This window comes from Narcine bancroftii, chromosome 2 (genome assembly GCF_036971445.1).
Source record: "Narcine bancroftii isolate sNarBan1 chromosome 2, sNarBan1.hap1, whole genome shotgun sequence".
In the NCBI taxonomy this organism is placed as follows: Eukaryota; Metazoa; Chordata; class Chondrichthyes; order Torpediniformes; family Narcinidae; genus Narcine; species Narcine bancroftii.
In genome coordinates, this window is record NC_091470.1 from 34,178,288 (window position 1) to 34,203,396 (window position 25,109).

The 25,109-nt window shown below is 42.4% G+C and overlaps 1 protein-coding gene and 1 long non-coding RNA gene across 8 annotated transcripts in view; one reads left to right on the top strand and one right to left on the bottom strand.

Annotated features, from left to right (window-relative positions):
• Positions 1 to 121: 121 nt before the first annotated feature.
• On the bottom strand, positions 122 to 19,544 carry LOC138753356 (uncharacterized). The gene is made up of 3 exons (XR_011351119.1): positions 19,490 to 19,544; positions 1,082 to 1,528; positions 122 to 975 (listed from the first exon to the last, which is right to left on the bottom strand). It is a non-coding gene; the product is annotated as an uncharacterized lncRNA (long non-coding RNA).
• Positions 6,181 to 25,109, top strand: part of ppp2r5eb (protein phosphatase 2, regulatory subunit B', epsilon isoform b) — a 175,724-nt gene continuing 156,795 nt past the window's right edge. For 5 of the 7 annotated variants that reach the window (XM_069916245.1, XM_069916244.1, XM_069916246.1 and 2 more), the window contains exon 1: positions 20,071 to 20,312. In XM_069916245.1, the coding sequence (XP_069772346.1) occupies positions 20,159 to 20,312 (154 nt within the window). In that variant the 5' untranslated portion in view covers positions 20,071 to 20,158. Of the gene's footprint in view, positions 6,202 to 20,070; positions 20,313 to 25,109 lie in introns of those variants that run through there. The other 2 variants (XM_069916250.1, XM_069916249.1) reach the window with 2 other exon arrangements.

The following is a 25,109-nucleotide window of genomic DNA, read 5'->3' on the forward strand; positions in this document are numbered from 1 at the left end:
ATCGGGTGCAACAGGGCAGGGTCATATGGCTATATGTGAGGCTATCATGTCTGTTTTGAGTGGGCCTGAGGCAGAAAACTGAGACATATTACTGGAATGTCAACAAAAAGTTTATTCCACATACGAAAAAGTAGTGCATCTCAAGATTTTAAATGTTTTGGAATGAACATTGTAAAGGCATCATAATAATATTTTAACAACTAACATCTGAAGAATAAAACTATGTACAATTGTCAAAATGTTACACTTTGCAAATAAAATTCTGTTTGTCGTCCAAAACTATGTACATGGTAATCACTTGACACTCTCAGTCCTCCTCTTCTAATAACTGAACGCAAGAGGTGGGGAAAGGAATTGAAAGAGATATCTGCAGACAACTCCCCACTGCTCCACAACGATTGTACAGATGTTGAGGGGGGATTGTGGAGGTGGTATTGTGGAGGTGGTATTGTAAAGGGTGGGGGGGGTTGCCATCGGGGCAGGTAGATGACGGTGGGAGGAAGCTGAAAGGGGGATGTCAGAGGTAGTCATTGGGAGGGAGAACTGAATGGGGAAGGCTAATGGTGGAGGGAGGAGGAATGCAGCTGTAGAGAAGAGGGACCAAGCTGAGGGCAGGGGGAGGAAAGAGTCTGGAGGCCCAAAAGTGAATGGCAGAGGAGGGAGGAACAGAGCGTGCAAGGGTACCAATCGACGAGGCGAGGTCCCTCATCACACCTGTCTGCATCTCCTGGCGGATCTCTGATATCAGCCTGGTGAGGCCATCGACATTTGCCTAGTGCTCCTGTCAGTCAATCCCCCTGTTTCTGGATCTCCACCTGCTGTTGTGCCCACATCAGCACCTTCTCCGTCTCCGTCTGTCTCTCCTGATGCTGGTGCTCACGGTCCTCCACTTCAAAGATGTGCATCAACTCTAGAATCTCAGACACCACCTCCGGTGTCTTCATTGGCTTCCTCCTCTTCTTTTTCCCTTTGGCTCTTGCATAGCAGTGCAGCACATAGGAGATTAGAGAGATGGCACATCATGGGCAGGAACTCACAAGATACAATAGGCAAATTGGACAGGTGAAAAAACAGTTCCTACCTGAATCTGGTGCAGCAGAAGATGAGGAGCTGGGGCCACTTCTTCTCTTCGAGGCAGTTGATGTCCTCTGGCTGGCTGGGATACCAGTAGTGGATGAGGTAGTGGGGGTGGATGAGATATTGGGAGGGGATAAGCCACATGGTACAGAGGGCATTGTATCCTCCACCTCCTCCTTCTGTGATCACAAACTGGATTCAGGTGAGTGCAAAGGGGCCCTCTCACTGGGGTCCATGTGGGCCAGCAGGGACAGGGGCTCTGCTGACTTGCTGGTGCCCCAGATATTATAGGCCTGGTCATAATACAACCAGTCTAGCCGCTCCCTCCCACTGTGATGCATAATCTGCAGAAACTTCCTCCAAAGGGTCTTCAGGCTATTGATCACTTAGGACCCCATCCCCCTGAGTCTGGCTGCAATGCTTTCATAAAATGGGTCATCCTTAATGGTCCCTGTAAATTCAAATGATTCCTCTAACCTTAGTGAGAGTAGTTCCTGCACCTCCCCATCCCCCAGTTTATATTTAAAATTAAATCAATCAAGTTGACCCACCCTGTACCTCATCTGAAGACTCCTGCAGACTGTTTCAACACATGGTTGAACACACTCACGCAAAAGCGTCATCAGCATGTCACTAATTTGTCCCAGGATACCCCATGTCCCTCCCACACTGGGCTAACAGCATGCAGGCATCAGTGGATGCTGGGGATAATACAACCTACCTAGGCAATCCATCCCTGGTGATTTGACACTTGCGTGCAGATTGAGGAGCTTTCACACTGGACCCTTAACCAGTAGATTGGCTGTTAACTACTAGGACAAGGTGCCAGTGTGAAAGGGGCTACTGTTAGGAATCCTCTAAGAGTGATCACAGTATGGTTGAAAATCTAGATAGAGGGTGAGAAAGTAAGATCCAAACAATAGGTTATGTCTAAACAAAGATGATAATAATAGGATGAAGGAGGAGTTGGCTAATGTACATCAGGAGCATGGGCTGTATGGTGGGACAGTTGAAGAAAAGTGGAGAACTTTGATATAGCTTTATCAAAGTGCTCAACACAAGTATATTCGAATTACAAACAAGGACATAAAGGGAAAGGATAGCCAGCCATGATAAATAAAGAAACAAAGGCATCAAATTAAAAGTTAAAGCATTCAAAGTGGACAAGAGTAAGGGGAAAGAAGGAGATTGGGAAAACTTTACAAAGCAGGAAAAGTAAAATACTAAGGAAGCAATGAAGGAAAGCTAGATTATGAAAGTAAATTGGCATAGAATATATATTTATAAAAACTTTAACCATTTTTTTAATAAAGTTGGAAAGAGTAGGAAAGTCAACACAGATCTATTACAAGATGAGAAGGGCATTTAACAATGGGTAATATGGAAATGGTCAAAGCCCTGAATAATCCATAGAATGCTACCACACAGAAAACAGGCCATTCATCCCTTCTAGTCCACAACAAATCTTCACAGTTAAAGAAGTGAGAGTAATATGGCCAAGAATAAGAAGACTAATCGAAATCACTGAAGAGTCAGTGCTGGGCAAACTATTGGTAGATCTATTTAAAGCTAGGTATGTCCTCTGATCCTGATGGAATGCATTCTAAGATACTGAAAGAAATGGCAGAAGTTACAGCAAATGCATTTTCAGTAATTTACCAAAATCTCTGGATAAGACTTGGCAGATTGGAAGACAGATGTAACTTCACTCTATAAAAAATAAACTAAGTAAGTATAGGCCAATTCGCTTAATGTCTGTGGTTGGGAAAATGCTTTAAGTTATAATTAATTGCAAGAAATAGCAAGACATCTGGATAGAAAATGTTCCATCAAACAGATGTAGTTTGTTTTTCAGGAAGCACAAATCATTTTAATTAATTTACTGGATTTCTTTGAGGATATACTGTACCATATGCATGAAATAGTCAACACCATGTAAAGATCAAACCCCCCCTCAACTATATTTGCCCCCAGCCACCCATCCAAACTCCCAATGACCTAACCACAGACCTATGCCCCAGCCATCTGCCCATCAGAGCCCCCGATGCTCTGAGGACTCTTGCTTCAGCTGCCTGCCCATCAAAAACTCCCAATGCCCCGGACCCTCAACTCAGTCACTCGCCCATCCAAGCTCCCAATGTCCCAAACACATGCTTACCACCTGGTCCAGGCTGCCTGCCCATCCAAGCTCCCAGTGTCTCGAATAACGCAAGCACTTACCACGGTCAAAAGTAGTATGCACCCAGTAGTCAAGCTCCTAAATTTGCCCAAAAAATTAGTCCACAAAATTTGATTACACGCATATATATGGTAATGAGTGCAGAGGATAGAGGGGTAGAAAAGGATGTGGTAATACTTCGATTTCCACAACACATTTGACTTCTACGCAAGATAACGCATGAAGTTGGGGGTAAATATATTAGCACGTTAGCATATTAGCAGGGAAGACTGCAGACTCTGTGATGGTGGTGCAAGACACAAAAACAACTTGTGAAACTCAGCAGGTTATGCATCATCGATAGAAAGTAAAGGTTAACCAATATTTAAGACCTGAACCCTTCATCAAGGGATGAGCAAAAAGCAGATAGGTGCCACCAATAAAAAGTTGGGGGAGGGGTAAAAGGGGCAGGATTAAAGGCCAACATGTGGGAGTAGAAGAGAAAATGGGTGGGAGAGCAGAAGAGAAAAAAATGACGAAGTGATGGGGAAGAGGGAGTTCTCTGAATGGAGAGGGTAGGGAGGGGTGGTGAGGTGGAGGAAAAGAGAAAGACTCAAGGGAGAAGTCAATGCTAATGCTGTCTGGTTGGAGAGTGCTCAGAATGAATAATAGATGTCTGCATGTAGCCTTGTAGAGGATTGGTTAATCAAGGCAGAGAGGCGAGAAAAAAAAATGGCCAGTGAAATCAATGTTGGCCCCACAACTATTCTCAATATATAGAAATGATTTTGAGGACAGAGCCAAGTGCAGTGTATTTAAATTAGATGACACTAAATTGAGTGGAAAAACAAACTGTGTCGAACATATGGAGATAAGGTAGGTTAAATGAGTGGGCAAGGATCTGGTAGATGGAGTAAAACTTTGATAAGTGTAAGGGCATCAACTGTAAATAAAAATAGTTGATCAGATTCTTATTTAAATGGTTAAAAAAGACAATGTTTTTGGCAGAGAGATCTGGGAGAACTTGCACATAAATAGTAAAATAGCAGGTAATCAAGAAGTCAATAGGATGTTGACTTTCATTGTTAGAGGGTGTGTATTTGGGAGCAGGGAGATTCTTCTGCACCTCTGCAGGGTACTGGGGAGGCAGCACTGGGTGTAGTTTGTACATTTCTGGCCTCCTCATTTAAGAAAGGATATACAGGTACTGGTTTTGGAGAGAGTGCAGAAGACATTCACCAGGTTGATTCCAGAAATGAAGAGGTCAGCTTATGTGAAGAGATGGAGTGACATGGGACTGTATTTAGAACCACAGATCATTACAGCACAGTAAAACAGACCCTTCAGCCATTGGTCTGTACTTAGTGGAGTTTAGAAGGATGAGATCTTACAGAGGCATATAAAATTATGAAAGGAAATAGGTAAGATAGAAATCCTGGCAGATGAGGCTAGAAGTGGTGGACTTCCTCAAGATTTGAGTAAATACATTTGAGAGAGTTAAAGAGGAATGGCTTCTCCTAGAGAATAGTGAATCTCTGTGTTTTGAACAATTACAGAATTAAGGGTGATGAGGAACAGGCAAGTAAGTAGAGTTGAGTCCATGACTAGTTCAGCCATGAGCTTTATTGAATGGTGGATCAGGCTGTATGGGCCAGATGGACTACTCCTGCTCATATCTGTTATGCATTCAGCTTGTCAGGCTCCATCAGATCAATAGGATTGCTCTTCATATCTCTAGTCAATACAAATACAGCACTCATCAAACCAATTTCTCCTCATGAGAGCTTAGCCGAGGCAGGATTCAATCTAGTCATCTTTTGTTCTGATGGTTTTTGGGCAAGATGGCAGAACTGAAATAGGTATATGAAATGCTGACATCACTTTGCATTGTGATGTTATACAGAAGGAGGTGGATCTTTAGCAGAGCTAATCAACCAGTCCTTCTTTGCCTGGCAAGGACAATTGGGCAACTTGGTAAATAAAATCTAAATTAAAGAAACTTGGAAATACAACTGTGTTCATTGAATTCATGATCATGTAAAACAAAAAGGCTGTTTCTTGGAAGGTGATGGTGACCTTTATAAAGTGATATCCAACACCATCAAATCCTCATCTCCAATTTGCAGTTTTAATAGTTAATACAAAGATTTCGAGTTTCACTTCTGTGTTCCTTCCCATGGCACCAATCCAGTCTCTAAAGAATTGGTAAGAGGAATATAAGGAATTTTTTTTTTCTCCCTCCTGCTAATATAATGTTAACTTAGAGATAAAAAACAGTAACAAGCCCTTCTGATCCAAGAGCTCGTGCTGCTCAAATGCACCCATGTGACCAATTAACCTACCAACCCTGTACGTCTTTGGAACATCTAGCTGAGCAGATTTTGCTCCACAGGGCTTGGTGATACTTATTTATGTTAGTGCAACAAACATGTATATAACTGGAGGCACAGCAAAAGCTGGAATATTGAGTAAAAAAACATTTAAAGGAATAGTCTGCTGGGAGAACTCAGTGGGTTGAACAGGATCTGTGGAGGCCAAGGGATGGTTTCGGCTCGGGCATCTGCATCAGGACTGAAGAGGGAAGGGCACTTGGCTGCAGTGACAAGTCTTGGTGAGGACATTGTTAAAGAGCAGTTATGATGCAGGGTCTCAGCTTATAATTACCCCCAACCCTTTGTACCTCTGCATGTACATAATTGTTCTGGTAGAACTGTAGAATGTCATATCTTTTTATAATTCATATAACAAGTTCAAATATGTTGATTCTTAAATGTCCCAAGTATTAGCTAATCTCAATAAACTGGTTTAGGTATGATCCTTAAAAGAATGAGTGGAATGCTCCTCCCCACCGTACAGGAATGTGTAATCATGCAAAAGATAAGAAGATGAGGGGAGTCAATCAGCAGAATGCAGTATGGAATAAGAAAGGTTTGCTGCAAACTGATACTGTGTAATCTAATTTTAAGGTAGGAAAACCTCTAAGATATTTTGAACACAATTATTATGCTTAGAAAATTCTAACCTATTGTACGTTAACGGAGGGTAATGTATTGGCATGGATAGAAGAATCATAAACCAATAAAAGACAAAGACGGGATAAATAGGTGTTTTTCTGGTTGGCAATCAGCACTTGGTAGGGTGGTGCAGGTCACCATAATGGTTGATAATATAAAAAATAACTTGGAGAAAGGAACCAAGTGCAGTAGTGTATCTAAGATTGCAGATGACACTAATTTGAGTGGAAAAGCAAACTGTGTAGTGACACTTGTTACAAAGTGATACAGATAAGGGACCAGTAGTCAGAATACAGTGTTAGTAAATGTGAGGCCATCCACTCTTGAAAGAAAAGTTGTGGATCAGACTATGCTGTGATTGGTTGAAAATGGACTATGTTGTTGCGCAGAGAAACCCGGGAGTGCTTGTGCAGCAATCACAAAAAGTTTTTAGGTGCAGCAAGTAATCAAGGATGCAATGTAATGAAGGTCTTAATTACCATAGGGAATGAATTTCAGAGCAGGGAGGTTTTGCTGTAATTATACAGGGAACTGGTGAGGCCATACTTGATCTCCTTACTTAAGAAACATTGTACTGGTTTTGGAGCAGTACCACAAGGTTGGATCCAGAAATAGAGGTTACCTTATGAAGAGGTCAAGGAGCCTAGGGCTGTACTCATTGGAGTTTAGATAAAATTATGAAAGGAATAGACAAGATAGAAGCTGGGAGGTTGTACTCACTGGCAGGAAAGATGAGAACTAATTGACATTGCCTCAAGATTCGGGAGAGGAGATTTAATACAAAGATTAGAATAACTACTTCTCTCAAAAAGTGGTGTTGGCAAAAGCAGATGAGTCTACTGTCGGAGCAGCCATGATCTTATGAAATGGTGGAGCAGGTAGGATAAACTATTCCTGCTTCTATTTTTTGGTTCTTATGTAAATACAAGGAACAAATTGCCAAGAGAAGGCTATTTAGCCCCTCATGTCTCAATAGACAATAGACAATAGGAGCTGGAGTAGGCCATTTGGCCCATCGGGCCAGCACCGCCATTTTAGATCATGGCTGATCATTACCATCAGTACCCCTTTATTATTCTATTATTACTCTATTATTCAACAAGATCATGGCCAATCTTTTATTTCAGTGCCACTCTCCTGCAGATTTGTTGCAATATAGCTTTGAGTGCATGGAAGAGAATGTAGAGAGACATTGGAACTATTGTTCAGAATGGTGGGTCAAAGACTCGGCAAGCAATAGTTAAAGACGACTGTTGGGTCACAAACAAAGGAGTTTCTGTGGCCACAAGCAAGACTTCAGGATGGTGCTTTCTCTGCCTGCTGCTTCTCAGTAGGAACAGGACAGTTTGGAAAGGGATGGTGAGCAACTGGACGTCATAGTCCATATTGGTACTAATAACATAGGCAGGAAGAGAAATGAGGTCCTGCAAAAACAATTTAGGGAATTGGGTAGAAAGACCTCCGGGTTGTAATCTCAGAATTACTCCCAATGCCAAATGCTGGCAAGACAAGATATAGGAAGATGATATGGTTTAACACATGGCAGAGGAGATAGTGCAGAAGGGACAGGTTTAGAATCAATTCAGGGGTGGCCAACCTTGTAATTTTTAATTGAGACATACAGCACCGTAACAGTCTGTGTCACCCAATTAGCCTACACCCCTGTTACATACTCCTGGGCTGAAATGACCTATTACCATGTTGTATGTCTCAATTAAAAATTAAAAGGTTGGCCACCCCTGAGGTACATGGGTCATTGGGCTCTTTCAGGTCAGATGGGACTGGTGCAAGAGGGCAAGTTGTATTTACACTGTCAACCTTCCAATATTCTTACAAGGAGATAGGATTGTTATTTGGGAGGGTTTAAACAAGCATTGAAGGAGCACGGGAATAAGAGCAGTAGGTCAGCAATTGAAAAGATTGAGGGGGAAGGTACAGCAAGGTCAAGGGAGTGAAAGCAAGGACAGGCAGCGCGAGGTTAATTAACTCAATGGAACTGATGTGATTGTTTCAATGCAAGGAGTAATCCAGGTAAGTCAGATAAACAGAGCCTAGATGAGTGCAAGGAACTATTATGTGGCAGAGACTTGTTTAGAGAAGGACATGACTAACATCTCAATGTTCCAGGGTTTAGGCTTTCCCAACATGACAGAGGCAGAAGTATGGGAATTGGATTACTAATCATGAGAATGTCATAGCTGCATTTAGAGAGGATATCATCCAGTGAAGCAATGTGGGTGGAGCTCAGGAATAAAAAAAGGTGCAATCACTATGATGGGGTTATACTTTTGGCCTCTCAAAAGCCAATGGGAAATAAGAAGAACAGATATGTAGGCAGAACATATTTCCATGAAAACAGAGATCTTGTTGTGGGTGACTTTAATTTATTTAATATTGCCTGGGACTTCCTTAACTAAAACTGTAGCGTAGCGATTATTACAACCTTGGTTTGCACAAGTGACTGGGGTTTGAATGCTGTGCTGTCTGTAAGGAGTTCGTAAGTTCTCCCTATGTCTGCATAGGTTGACTCCTAATTCCTCCTATTGTTCAAAAATGTACTGGGGGGTTGTTAGTCAATTGGATGTAATTGGGCGGCATGGATGGCCTGTTACCTTGCTGTATGTCTAAATACAAGTAAATAAATAGAATGACCCACGAATATCCTTCCTGGGTAAGTAGGACTAAGGGAGATCCCAAAGCATATTACACGTACATTAAAAACACACTAAGGCAGAAGCTAGAGAGAGGATAGGTCACTCAAAGTCAAGAGAGGGAATTAATGTCTAGGTCCAGAGGAAGTGAGGGAGGTAGTAAATGAGCATTTTGCACTGGTAGTCACAAAGAAGGAAACAAGGAATCATCAATCTCACAAGGGGCCCCTGTCCCATCCTATCCTCTACATTAGCCACATATATCCACAGTCTCAATAAAGGTGCTGCTTGACCTGCTGAGTTCTTCCTGCAGATTGTGTTTACCTTTACACCTATATTTTAATCCCCTGTAATAGAGCCCATCATACCAGAGAATGTATTTGTATGATAGCTTTCATTGACCTGGTGAAGGACACCCAGATCACATTGAACATCAATCCCTCACTGTTTAAAAAAATAATCTGCTTTCCTGTTTTATGATCTGAAGTGGATAACCTGACATTTTCCAACAATGATTCATCTGCCTCGTTTATGGCCCCTCAGTCAGCTTGTCCATTCTTCCTCAAAGCCTATTTACCTCCTCTCCCCTACTTAGTACTACTCACAGCCTCTTAGTTTGTGTTAAAAGGATAGTTGAAAAGAACACTTGATCCCCTCAACTAAATTGATGCAGAAGATTGTAAATAAATGGGGCATATTCACCAAACTTTGCCGTATCTTACTAGTCAAATTCAGCCAATGTGAGAAAGACTGTTCGTTTCCTCTTTGCTAACCAGTTTTCAGTCCACGCCAGTATTTATCTCCAAATGCCATGCACTCTAACCTTGTATTGATTTTATCATAAGCCTTCTGAAAAGCTAAATACTCCACATCTCTTACCTAATCAACCAGTTACCTCCCCAAAGAATTCTAAATATGATACAGGGTAATTAATGTTGAACTGTTCTCCAGCAGCACATTAATTAGTGCCCAAATTCAATTTCCAGGCTGATGCACAACCAATGGAAAAGAAATTAGCTATATTTTCATGAAGTTAAATTGTGATTAAAACTGAACTTTGAATTGGCTTGCTAAACTTGTTTTGCATCTCAAATTCCTTGCTCCACATCAGACTTAGAACAGGTTTGCAAAAACCTCATAATAATGTGCTTCCACCCTGAAACAAATGCTGCTCATGCTGTCAAATATGATACTGATTACGTTTTTAAAAATAGATTTAGCAACTATTCTAGAGTCTCTAAACAAAATTAATCGAGTGCAATCTTGCAAACCATAATTTTATCCTCCAGAACTTTCAGCACATCTTTGTTGTGGACCAATGTCATATCAATGAACTGATTAACATTACAAATGTTTGCTGTGCCAACTTTAGGCTTGCCTAAACTGAGAATGCACGGTATGTCTTCAAGTGTCATTCCTATTACCCGATGAAGATGGAATGTGGATGATTAACTCTGTAAGCATCAGACTTCACAGCTAAAGTAAAGGTTCCATTATTGTCACATAATACATTTAGAATATAACATATATGAAATTCTTTAACTTTTGTCTACCGTAAGGCATACAGAGAGTCGCCACTTTGTCCAGTGCCCCTCCCGTATCCATAATATGTGAACTGTGCATATTTCAACTATATTCTTACTTGATGAAGATTGATTGTTCAAACTTGAGTAATAGCAACTATTTGTTGTGGAAAAATATGATTTTTTTTAAAGGTGCAGTGGGCCACTGAGAGCTGGATCTTAGATTCTCTACTTGTTTTCTATAAAATATTTAAAGCACAAGAACCTCTTTTTTTAATTATTATTAAAAAGCTCCATTTCCTTTGGTCCTAAAAAATGTTTTGCAAAAGGATTTTTTTCTCCAACATATCTTTCCCCCCTCCCACATTCACTTTTCCCAAACAAAGAGAAGAAACTAAGACTACACCAATTTTACTTACCAGTTTAAAGTTAGGTAAAGACTTATCTTCTTGGCTAATTATCCAATGATTTTTCTTCTTGGAATTTTTTTTGCCCCATAGAATGAGAAATGTTGCACCGTTTATAGATACAGAGAAGAAATATCATCCTTTCAACATCTACATGATTGTTAAAATACAAGTATAATTGAATACATTTTTTCTTGTTGTGAAAAGAATCAGAATGCAAAATTTAACGTTATTGTCAGAGTACATACATGGCATCACATACAACCCTGAGATTCTTTTTCCTGCAGGCCAGGCTTGCAAGAAGCTAATGTTCTTGGAATTTTTCTGTCCCAATTTATTTGACAACATCATCCATTGGCACTACAATGGGCCTCATCGCTCTTCAGTTAGGAGGAAAACATATTCTATTGCAAAGCTTAATGAGCATGGATTAAATTTGACTGTAAAGACCAGGCTCATACACCTGAAATCTCTTATGAAGGTACCTGATGACTGTAAGCATCTGGGAATTGCTTTTTTCAGGAAAGAGCAAGGAAAGATAGTAAAGGGAAATAAAATTTTATTTTGCGGCCATTGTTTTAAATAATCTGAACCACATATCATACCTTAAAAGGCTATGATGAAGAACAATATGTTGACCACTATTAAATGATTTCATGAAGGAAAATGTGAAAGTCTGGCACTGTATTTTTCCCAAAAGGTAAGACATGTGAAGAAAAAAAGTTTTTCATGCCTGCCATGCCTTGCATGACTTGAGGAAATCTCAAAGCATATTATGACAGATGAAGTATGATTGAGACATACACTGGCAAAAACCGCATATGAAGAAAGTTTACTCCTAATTGATGCAAGATCATGGATCCTTTTATATCTGCATTCTGGGCTTCAGTTTAATTTATCGTCTAGAGGAATGCCACTTTGGCATGGATGAAATTAACACAATTTCTTCCCTAAATCTTTTCTGTGGGACACCGATGTAGCTTTTCATGAGGTTCATGTTGGTAAATATTATTGAGATCTCAAAATACTACATGACTTGTAGATAAGGAAAAAAAAATGGCTACTTTGTGGATTAGAAATTAATGCCATATAATTAAACTGGAGCAAATTCCTTACACTCATGCTTTTCACTGAAAAATGTCATTACTCATACATCGGTAGTTACCTTGGTGTTACTGACTTTATAATGGAACCGTTCTTTGCCTGTAAGCGTGCAGAGCTTAAATTGCTTGACCTAATCATCCAGAAGCCAGGCCCTCTTTTTACCTGACGACACGTACTTCTAGCATAATTTATTACACAGTCAAATTCTTTTAAAGTTGAAATTTAAGGAGAATAAACAGGCAAAATGTGATAGTTTATGAATGAAACAATTTTTCATGTAAAATACAAAGTACAAATAAAAATATTTTTTCTTCCATTTCCGCGACTTCTTGTTGATACTGTGCATCTGCGGTGCTTACGCATGCACGCAAAAGCCGAGAGATTTTGAGAAGTCTGGATGCTCGGGCGGTCCAGATTTCTGGCATTCATATTTTTAGCTTTACTACACATTATGATGAGAATCAAAAGGCCCTAATCATAGAACTGTAAAAGTTACAGTACCGAAAGAGGCACAACCAATTGTTCCTGCACCAACTCTAGGGAGTTGGCATTAATTTGCTTTAACAACAGGCTTTTTCAGGTGCATTCTATGCTAAGAATGCGCCTAAAGAAGCAGAAGCACCCTTTAAATTGCCGTTTAAAGCGCAACGCTGGCCACCTGAAGGATGCAGCTGCACAGGATGTGGCTCTCAGCTGTGATCAGCAGCCTGACCCTTTAACATCCGCTTTCAGCCAGCTGCATTCAGGCGGCTGGGGGAGCCACTGAGCTGAGCTGATTATCCCTCTCCGAGAAGGGTTACGTAGCTCGCCTCAAGAGTGCCTCCTGCACATTCAGGTGGCCTCAAAACAGCCGCATATTGCCTAAACATACGGGGCAATTGGCCACCTGAAAGTGCCTAATGTGGCATAACTGATAAGTATTTTTTCCTCTCTTGATTTAGAGATATTGGATAAACCTTGGTACCCTGAATTAATTATTGTTAGTAATGGAGTAAAAAGTTCTGATATGTCATCCGACTATACACATAACCAACTACAGAGAGTTACTAAAGACAAGCGAGAACTTGTACTTCACCATGTGTTTCTGAACACTGGAGAGAACTTTACAGCCAGTCATGTATTGCTTCTGATCATCATCTCATACAATCTGCTGGTGAGTCTGATTACCCAAAGAGAAGTTTTGCTTTCAAGTAAACTAACTAGAAATTGTCACAAGGAGTGCATTAAGGAGTACTGGAAGACAGATTTACCTCTGGATTAAGAAGATCCTTTCCTGGCATTTCATCCAGCAATTTAAAAATTAGCAAGCTCCATTCTGTGAGGCTATGCCTTCTTGTGTGGCTATAAAACCCTCAGGAATTCAAGAAAATGCATTAAAAAAAGATCAAAGACATTTCTTCGTGGGCCAGTGAGTTAATCCCATTAATAGCTCAATTACGAGCTGGACATGCTTGCTAAATTGCAAATTTTAACTTGCATCAAATGTGGCTATCTCAGCTAACAGACATGACCTGTGGATCACAGTGAATTGGGGTTCTTATTCTACACAAGAATCAAAGAAGGGTACTCTGCTTTTCAACAAGATCATGGTTCATCATTCTCCTCCTATGCTTTAATTCCTTTATTGGCAATTTCCCAATTTTTATTTTGCGTGCAGTCATTGACTGAACCTGTTTACTCTATACTTTTCTGGAAAGAAAACTTGCAAGATTTACCACTCTGAGCAAAGACATTTCTCTTTTAGTTTTAAATGGCCTATTCTTAATTCTGAGATTGTGATGCCTTAGTTCTAAACTCATCAGCCAGAGGAATGATCCTTTCTGCATTAATCTTATCTAGTTATGTGCAAATGCAAGTTTCTGCAATAATCATGAAAGTCCCCTCTCATTCTTCTAAATGTTAGAAAACACAGACCAAGCCTACTCAATCTCTCCTCAAAAAAAAAGACCCACCATCCCAGGCATTCTTCTGATGAATAGTCATTGCAACTCATCTAAAGTAGATCAGGCAATCCCAATTTCCCTAGTTAGCCACCTTCCTGTTTAATGCTTGTCCCTGGAATTTCCCAAAGCAAATCCACCATCAATCTTAAAGATTTCCCAATCTATTTTAGCTAATTCTCACCCTGTACTGCAATTTCTTTCATCTAACCTCTCCATTTCAGTGAATCCCCACAGATTCCACATCATCTGAGTTAATAATGTTCCTCCCTCTCATGTTAATTTCTTCTTTAACCAACAATGTTCTCCCATCTCCTTTTCCTTTTTGCATATGCTTCCTACATATTCCTGCAATTGGTTCCCATTCAAATAAATTTCCATGATTCCAATACAACACGTTTCAGCTGAAGCTGATCCCTGACACTTCCCCACTGCTATTGTTGAACCTGCCAGGAGTCCAAGGTCCCCGCTCGAATCCCCGACACCTCCCCAATCCCATCGCAGAACCTGCCCAGGTGCCTAAGGTCACCTCTCGGATCCCCAACACCTTCCCACTGCCTTCGCTGAACCTTCCCGATGCCCGAGGTCCCTGGTCACATCCCTGACACCTCCCCACCACCATCGCCAAATCTGCCCAGGTGCCCAAGGTCCCCACTTGGATCCCTGATACCTCCCCACTGCTGTCGTTGAACCTGCATAGGCGTATGAGGTCCCTGCTCGGATCCCTGACACCTCCCCACCACTGTCACCAAACCTGCCCGGGAAGGTTTTTCAAGCATGAAATAAAGTTTAATTCTTGCCAAAAAACATTATCTCTGCTTACAAAAATAAGATAAATGCAGCAACATTCAAAATGGATTCAAAATGGCACTAACAACACTCAGAGTCCCACTTCAGCAAGACAGGTAAAAAAATTCAACTTTTTTTCAACTTGTGACATAATGTCACTGCTGAATTTTTTTGCGATAACTGAGAATTTCAGTAAGTTGGTTTTTGGAAAATTGGAAATATACTGTATCATATTTTCATCCATTTCTAAGATTAACTCATTGACCATTGTGAATGCAATGTGCATTAAAACAAAACTTTTAGCATTCTTGATCTCCTTTACAGTATTTTGCACTATGGTCCCATTTGTTTTTCATCCTCTATTTCTCAGCCTTCCATCTTTATTTTTCATCTTATTCTCCCTCCTTTCTATCCCCTTCTTCTGACACCCTATCATTTTAATTTAAAATTTTGGCAATGGTACCAGCAATGGGTACTTCCACAAGATATAAATCCCAGTGCTGTTCACGAAGCACAGGCCCAAAGATCCAATGTCTCTGAATTTGAATCCTCTTTAACACCATTCCTCTTGCTAGGTATTCATTTGATACATTCTGCTGCTATTACGATGAATGTTGAATGAGTGACACCAGTTGTGTTCCTGGGTTTACAACTTTTGATTTCCTTGGTTTTGGCTGCAGACATGCCTGTCTGTCCCCTTACAATTGAATACCCTATTACTATCACAAGATCATAAAATATAGCAGCAGAAGTCGGCCCATTGGCCCATCGAGTCTGCTCCGCTGGAGAAAGTGGCGACTCTGTCTGCCTTATGATAGACAAAAGTTAAAGAATTCTATGCATCTTACTTTCTAAATGTAGTATTACATGACAATAATGGAACCTTTACTTTTACCTAATCATGAGCTGATCCATTCATCCACTCAGTCTGACTCCCCGTAACCCTTGATGCCCTGACTAATCACCCTCCCTGGCATGTTTTCCTCTCATCCCTGCCACAAGGCCACCCGTGGCACCACAAACTTGACTGTCGCTCTCATTCCCTAATGAGTCATCCTCCCAATAATATCCACAGTAAAACAGAGGGAGATTCTGGATTCCTGCACTACCCGTCTTTTTCAATTGTGCCTGGTGGTCACCCATTCCCTTCATGCATAGGCCCTGTTTATTTTTGATGTAAACACATCTCTCAACATAGTAGTTAAAACCCATTATAACACAATCATTTGGGTCCATAAAATGTCATCGCCAAAAAAAGGGGTCGCACTAAATTGGGGTTACTTACATATACAGCGAGACTAGCATCAGCAGCGTGGAACCAGGTGCTTTGAGCAACTTGTTCAACCTGCCTCACCTCAATTTTGGCCAAATCCCTGTCCTACCTGCACAACCTGGCCACGCTCTGGCTGCGTAACCTGGGCATCAGCTCCCTGTAGGAGCAGAACCTTCTGCAGCTGTACAAGCTGAAGGTGCTGGCCATACTAATAGAGAGTGGACTACCACCAGCGCGCAGCCTGTCCATGCTATGACTGCCACCTGTGCTGGCTGCTGCGGACCAGCCTGGCCAGTCTCTGGCTGACTGTGGTGCAGTCGGCTGCTGGAGTTCTGCGGCATTGCACTCCACCACTTGCTGGCCTGCCACAAGCCCTGGATCCAGGAGCAGCTGGCGCAATGGATGTTGGCAGCGAAGGGCCAGATGGCGTACTTCAGCTGCCGGGCGGACAGAGCAGGCTGATCGTGTTGTATCCGAATTTGCATTAAATCGGGGCGCATAAAATCGGGGTTTCACTGTATTCATGCACAACATTGTGAATTCCCAACAATCAGTTCATCTTCAGCTGGATATGTTTTCTGCATACATGATCACCAAGGATTTTGGAAATGCCCCTAATATCTTACATTGAGCGGAAGCTACAAGCCTGAGCTCTCCTGTCATAACGTATCCTTTTATTTCTTTCAATTAAATTAAGCCCTACTGATTTATAGAGCTTTATTTTACTTTCAATGCTCCTCACGAAATCAAAAGACCATGTTTTTACTTTAACTTAAATAGTACTCACATAGTCCTATTTACAAATCAATTGCTTTCCCTGCCACATCTCACTTTCTGAATTTGAATATCAGTTCCAATTCTGCTAATCACTGAGATGGCAAACTCCTTAGCAGATTCTCTTCCCCTTGTTGCTTCTGCTAAATGTAAATAAGGTTGGTGAATTGCAGCCTTGAATGGATGTGCAGGAATATGATTCAGCAAAAACACAAATCTGACTCAAAAAGGGCAGGACAAGGCATTAAATATTCCTAGACAGAGAGTTTAGGAACAATAAAGAGAGAAAGAAGGAGCAGCAATATTGATTAAAGAGAACATTATAGTATTGCAGAGGGAAGATGTCCCAGAGGGGTCAACAACATAATCAATGTTGCTTAATCATGACCAAATGTTTTCTATAGGTCATCAAATGAGACAGATTTAAAATCTCAAATATGCAAGTATATTACAGACAAGTCCAAAAACCATAATGGCTTAGTTTAATTATCCCAATGTAAAGTGAAATATTAACTGTACTGAGAGGAGGGAGGGTAAAAAGTTTTTTTTAATATAAAAGATATCTGTAATACTTGTGTGCAGCAGTATGTGAAGAAGGCGGCATTGCTGGATCTAGTCTGCGGATGGGATGAGCCAAGTTCACGCTTTTGCTGAGAATACTTAGAAGATTTTGGTCAAAACACGTTTTCAGCTGAATTATAGAAGGAGCAATCCAAAAGAGAAAAAGAAATTAATAGAAAGAAGGCCAATTTTAATGGGATGAGACAGGAATTAATCCAGATAAATTGGAATCAAAGGTTGATTAGCAAAACTGCAACAGGGCAATCAGCTTTTACAAAATATATCATTAAAGGGATAGCTGAGGCATATTCTCAAGCATGGCAAAGAGAGAACAAATATATCTGATGCTCCTTAATGACAAAAGATGGGGGCATGCAAGTTAAAGAAAAGGCCCAGGATGATTACATATTGGGTTGCAAATGCTAGTGGGAACCAGATGCTGGGTCAAGTGCAATGCTAGAGGCACTCAGCGGATCACCCATCTCCAGGAATTAAAAGGCAATCAATGTTTCGAACCAGAAAATTTGATGAAGGGCTCAGGCCCACAACAACATTTAGTGCCTTTTACTTCCCATGGAAGCTGTGCCACTTGCTGAATGTCTCAAGTTCTTTTCTATATTGTGCTTTATTGGCCAACAGGTCACTGTAGCTGCTTACCCCTATTGATGCAACCTTTTGAGGTAATGGATGGATATGATAGACTTCCAGAAACATTTTGTTCAGGGATTGACTTGCAGTCTTATCATTAAAGTTAAAGCACAGATAGAAGACGTTTACAGCATGGATACAAAGGCAGCTCAGTGATAGACAACAGAGTTGTGCTGATTGATTATTTTTTGGACTAGACAGGCATGAACAGTGACATTTTCTTGGGTTCAGTGTTGGTGCCATTGCTTTCCCCCCACAATTTATATTGATGACTTGAACTTGATGGATTGAAGCCATCGAATATGCCAACTGACAAAATTTAACAGTATTGTGAACGAGAAGAGGGACACTAACACATTTGACCGGATACAAACAGGTTAGCGTAATAGGCTGGTGAGGTTTAATGGAAAGAAATAAGAGGTGATGTAGAGAGGCAATATAAAGGGCATCATTGCAAAATGGATACCAGAGGCTCCTGGGATGAGTGTACACAAATATTTGAAAGCAGCAAGGCAGATTGAGAAATTGATCAACAAGGAAGTACAAAAGTGAGGTGGTGATGTAGAATCTTAATAAAGCATAGGCCTGGCCTCACTGTGTTCAATGCTAGATGCCACATTACAAGAAAGATTTGGAAATGTTGGAGAGGGTCCAGAAAAAAAAACTCAAACACGAGAAGAAGGAGATTTGACGGGCTGTGACTGTTTTCTTTGGAGTAAAGGTCCAGGACTGCCTAAAGAAATCTCTTGGTGCCTGCCACATTGACCACCGCCAGTGGGCTGATAACGCCTCAAACCGTGCATCTTGGCGCCTCACAGTTTGGCGGGCAGCAGCCTCCTTTGAAGAAGACCGCAGAGCCCACCTCACTGACAAAAGGCAAAGGAGGAAAAACCCAACACCCAACCCCAACCAACCAATTTTCCCTTGCAACCGCTGCAATCGTGTCTGCCTGTCCCGCATCGGACTGGTCAGCCACAAACGAGCCTGCAGCTGACGTGGACTTTTTACCCCCTCCATAAATCTTCGTCCGCGAAGCCAAGCCAAAGAAAGAAAGGTCCAGGACTAAAGATCATGTGCATAAAATAAAAGACAGCTAAAAATAAATAACATGAAGAAATTTTTTAAAAAAATTGTATGCATTTGGAATCTGGAATGTGTTGGAGTTTGGTTCCACCTTAGTATACAGGATGGAATTTGAAAAGTACTCCAGGAAGAAAAGAAAAACCCTGCAAAGCTACATCTGATGGGTGGAATGAGTCCAATAACTTTCTTCCAAACGGTAACCTTTGTGACAGTACCTCATAATATTGTACTGCCTCAGCACTAAACTGGACCCTCAGCCATTAAACCTCAAGTGAAAACACCTTTGTAAAAAGATATCTTTGATGCCTACAGGACACTGGCGCTTGGAACCCTCAGCAGACAGCCCTACCAGGATGGACCGCTCTACAACCCCAACTCTCTCCAACTTTAACCAAGGAATGACTTGCTCCCAACTTCTGGAACGACGTCAAAACCCTTCAACTGAATTTGATTGTTCTCCCTGCCCTCAACCTCCCCCCCCACCCACCATCCAGTCAACAGCGTGACGCCGCTCGACGGACCGCGGCGGCCGGATGCCACCCTGATTGATTGACATCGGGCGACCACCAATCAGAAAGCTCGCTTCTGCCTCCCGACGCCGGCGCTCCGTCGTGAGCGCTGCCAATCAATGCGCAGGGGAGGCGGGATGGCACGGCGGGCCCCGCCTTCTCCTCCTCCTCCCGCTCCCGCCTTCCCCATCCTGCCTCACACCGCCTCCTTCGCTCAGTTGACCACCCGACCCCATGTTGGATGTATCGGACGCGGCCGTTCGTTGCTGACACAAAAGGAGGGAGGGAGGGGGGTGGGGGAGGCGATAGAAACCACCCCCCCCAAACGGAGGACGCGTCAGGAGCGGCCAAGATTATTCGACGAATAATTGCGGATGGGATTCGGTCCTTAACGCACGCCGTAGTCGCCCGGTTTTAATGGACGCTTGAACATTGACTGCCCCCCCCCCCCTCCTCCTCCCCCCTCCCCCGAGCTCGCCTGCACGTTACCCCCACCGGTCGGAAAGGAGGAGAGGACCCCCGACCGTAGGTGGGTGGGTGGGTGGGTGGGTGGGGAGGGCCGTTCGGTCTCCGCTCACGGCCCGCCGCCTCCGAAGCGCCCGTCTTGCAGGGAGGCTGGGCGCCGGGTTGCCTCGGCCGCAGGGGCCATGTCCTCGCCCACCCAGACCACGCCGACGGAGAAGGTGGACGGGTTCACTCGCAAGTCCGTGCGGAAGGCCAAGCAGAAGCGCGCACAGAGCCTCTCGCGGTACAAGGTCCACGGGAAAGCCGTCGACTTGAACCCCCTGCCTCCGCTGAAAGGTAAGGCCACTTGGGACGACCCCCCCATTGCGGGGTGCCCGCCATCGTATCCCCACCCCGGCCTCCTCCATGCCCCAGTTTAGTGTCCTCTGCAAACTTGGATACATGATGTTCATGCACATCATGGACAGTTAACTGTCACCCCTGATTGCCAACCAGAAACTATTTTCCTGTGCTATTAAAATGTCTGGTTCTTTTTAAGAAAAAGAAGTGACTCCTGGTCATGGTTAGATTCATCTTTTTATACAGCCCGTTCTATTTCTGGTCATTGGGTACAAATGATGTCTGAGGGTGTTCCACAACATTGCAACACAAATATTTTTATGCATCCAATTTGGATACTGGTAAATGTGGACGATAATGGAATCTGTATCAACTGGTGCGGAATGGCAATAACTGAACTTTGTCTCTCGCAATGTTGGTAGAAATTGCTACTTTAAGTTAATGATGAACATCCAAAATCAAATCGGAAACAAAAGAAAGTGGAGATCCTGGAAACTGAATTGAAACCATCTGCTGGATGAACTCAGTGAGATGAGCAGCATTAGTGGGAGGAAAAAATGAAAGGGTTCAGCTCAATGCTGCCCATTCTCTTTCTCTCCCAGATGTTGCTTGACCCGCTGAGTTCTTCCAGCAGATTGTTCGGTTAAACATCTATCAAGTAGATAATTTCAGCTCTAGATCATGAGTATAAATTGATGAAAGCATGAATCCTGGAAATCTCATTGAAATTTGTATAAACGGTTGCTGTTCTGTTGAGAAAATGAGGCTCTGAGCAATCTAATTGAGTAGAGGTTACAATATGGCAAATGCATGAAAATGCTGGAGAAACTCAGCAGGTCCTGCAGCCTCATTAGGAGGCAAAGATAGATAACCAATCTTTCGAGCCTCAGCCCTTCATCAGTCTTTGCCTCCTATGGATGCTGCAGGACCTGCTATATTTCTCCAGCAATTTTGTGTATTTATTACAATTACTGTCTGCAGACTTTTTTTGTTTAATTACCATATAACATTTACAATGAGGAGCTTAGATGAATAATTTTTGGTTTACTTACTGGTTAAGAAATGTAATTTATTACAGAGCTGCTTTCCATCATTCTTAAAGACACTGACTTTTCCTTGGCTTCAATTGTGTGTGCTTGGTTATTGAAGGATCTTTATTCATTGCCTATAGATGGTTCTATGCTATTTACTGTAATGATAGAGCAAACTGTGTGCACCTGTCACAGAATGCTCGATGAAGAATAAAAATCTGCTGATTTTTTAGTTTGAACATGCTTTTCTTTCCAATTCATCCACCCTGGGGTCTCTGAAATCGAACTCCTATCACTATTGAAGTAATGATCTTAGGCGAGACCAGTGGTTCTCAACTTTTTTCTTTCCATTTGCATGGCACTTTAAATAATCCTATGCCAGTGGTGCTCTGTGATTAGTAAGGGATTGCTTAAGGTGATATGTAAGTGGGAAGGTTGAGAATCATTGCTCTAGACCCAATTGTTACTGAAATATTTTGCTTGACAAAAATTGCCATTGGCTCATTTCCTTTGGGGTTATGAAACCGTGCACATAATGAGTCAATTGGGTATGATTAAAACAGTGGTTTTCAAATGTCTTCTTCCCACCCACATACCGCCTTGAACAATCCCTTGCTAATCACAGAGCACAATGACATAGGAAATACTTAAAGAATAAGATTGAGAACCACTGAGCTAGACTGCCAATCAGCTTAAATCCATGCATCTTGGCACAGAGAATTTTGCCAAGAGAAAAAAAATTAAAGTGGAAAAGATGAGCTTAAAAATTCAGAGTAAATGAAATAAGTATGGTAATTGGAATGCATTCACTGGAATTTAATTTTCCATCTGTAGACCACTTGTCAATATACAGCTCTGTAGATTCGAGATACCTTTAATGTCATGTAATGTCACGAAATTGCCTTCTGCCTGCTGTAAGATAAAGAGATGTCATTAGTGTTGCCCAGCGCTCCTTGCACTGAGAGAAAGAGTCCCTTCCAGACTCAGTGTCTCTGGATTCTCCTCCAACACTCTCGCTGCTTCTGCAGCCACACAGATTTAGTTTCAATCCATTGGCAACCCAACTTCCAGATCAAACATCTGACACAATCAGGAAGCTTTCAGCAGCCGAGTTCTTTTGGGTGCCCTTCTTGCCCTCAGCACCCTCTTGAATATTGGCTCCAATACCAGGTCCCCATGAGCCAATCTCCAGCAGACCGTGTGGGTCCTCCGACCACAAGTCGTCCGCAGCCTTTGTGGGTCCTTAAGCCACTGAGCACCATCACTGATCTGCTGCTGTGGTTACTATCCTGTAGGTTTGTCTGTTCTGCTTCTTCTCAGCAGAGGGTGTTCACCCCGTTCCTAGTGCCCTGAGTGTAATGTGGTCTTAACTAAAAATCTGAATGCTTTCAATATCGGTGTTAATAATTGGCTCGGAAGAAGTCTTATTCCATTAGAATTAGAAAATACCATTGTTATTGACTTTCTTTCAGGCCTTTCTCTGAAATTAAATGCTTTGCTACTTTGTGCTTATTTTAAGTCTCACCAGCTAGTTATTGGCATAAGATGTTAATGAGGCCTTTTCTGAAAGCTCAGGCATTTATCTATCAAAGGGTTCAATAGAATGCTAGATCATGAGTGCATTTTGACTGATTCATATCCAACCCCTGAATCTTTAATAAACGGGCTAGGATGCTTTTCTCTTGCCGAAAGAGAAAAATTATGAAAAATGTTGAACAGACACAGAATTTTTCCACTTGTGAGCAAAAATGGAGCTCATCAATGAAAATAGTCACCAAGATATCCCAATAAAACATTTGTTTTCAGCGAATGGTGAGGATATGTAAATTGCTTTTAGGAGTATTTTGAGTGAATAACATAGATCTGCTCCTACATCACCTTTGTTGACCTCACCAAAGCCTTCGACACTGTGAGCAGGAAAGGGCTTTGGCAAATACTAGAGCGCATCGGATGTCCCCCAAAGTTCCTCAACATGATTATCCAACTGCACGAAAACCAACAAGGTCGGGTCAGATACAGCAATGAGCTCTCTGAACCCTTCTCCATTAACAATGGCGTGAAGCAAGGCTGTGTTCTCGCACCAACCCTCTTTTCAATCTTCTTCAGCATGATGCTGAACCAAGCCATGAAAGACCCCAACAATGAAGACGCTGATTACATCTGGTACGGCACGGATGGCAGTCTCTTCAATCTGAGGCGCCTGCAAGCTCACACCAAGACACAAGAGAAACTTGTCCGTGAACTACTCTTTGCAGATGATGCCGCTTTAGTTGCACATTCAGAGCCAGCTCTTCAGCGCTTGACGTCCTGTTTTGCGGAAACTGCCAAAATGTTTGGCCTGGAAGTCAGCCTGAAGAAAACTGAGGTCCTCCATCAGCCAGCTCCCCACCATGACTACCAGCCCCCCCACATTTCCATCGGGCACACAAAACTCAAAACGGTCAACCAGTTTACCTATCTCGGCTGCACCATTTCATCAGATGCAAGGATCGACAATGAGATAGACAACAGACTCGCCAAGGCAAATAGCGCCTTTGGAAGACTACACAAAAGAGTCTGGAAAAACAACCAACTGAAAAACCTCACAAAGATAAGCGTATACAGAGCTGTTGTCATACCCACACTCCTGTTCGGCTCCGAATCATGGGTCCGGCATCACCTACGGCTCCTAGAACGCTTCCACCAGCGTTGTCTCCGCTCCATCCTCAACATCCATTGGAGCGCTTACACCCCTAACGTCGAAGTACTCGAGATGGCAGAGGTCGACAGCATCGAGTCCACGCTGCTGAAGATCCAGCTGCGCTGGATGGGTCACGTCTCCAGAATGGAGGACCATCGCCTTCCCAAGATCGTGTTATATGGCGAGCTCTCCACTGGCCACCGTGACAGAGGTGCACCAAAGAAAAGGTACAAGGACTGCCTAAAGAAATCTCTTGGTGCCTGCCACATTGACCACCGCCAGTGGGCTGATAACGCCTCAAACCGTGCATCTTGGCGCCTCACAGTTTGGCGGGCAGCAACCTCCTTTGAAGAAGACCGCAGAGCCCACCTCACTGACAAAAGGCAAAGGAGGAAAAACCCAACACCCAACCCCAACCAACCAATTTTCCCTTGCAACCGCTGCAATCGTGTCTGCCTGTCCCGCATCGGACTTGTCAGCCACAAACGAGCCTGCAGCTGACGTGGACTTTTTACCCCCTCCATAAATCTTCGTCTGCGAAGCCAAGCCAAAGAAGAAGAGATCTGCTTAAGAAAAAGTTGAAAATATGGAATAATATAGAAAATAAGAGGAAGATGAAAATATGAGAATGGGTAGACTCTCTTCAGGATCCAAAGGATAATTTGTATGTGATGGGGAGCCATGTGGGGGGAGATGCTTCATGAATTTCTGCATGTGTATTTGCAAGTGGGGAGGTCATCCTGCTATTTGGAATTAAAGTGTGAAATGTTAGATTAGATAAGCAGAAGTAAACAAGAAAGTGGTAAAGGATTGTCACCTTTAAAAATGTGCAAATGGCCAGCCCTGGATGAAATGATTCACAGTCATTTCAAAAGAAGCAAGGGGATAAGATTGGTTTAAGATTGAAGAGGGAAAATTATAAGGGGAACATGAGGGGAAATTTCTTTACGCAGAGGGTGGTGGGGATGTGGAATGAGCTTCCGGCAGACGTGGTCGAGGCGGGATCATTGGTTACATTTAAGGAAAGACTGGATCGTTACATGGATAGGAGGGGACTAGAGGGGTATGGACCAGGTGCTGGTC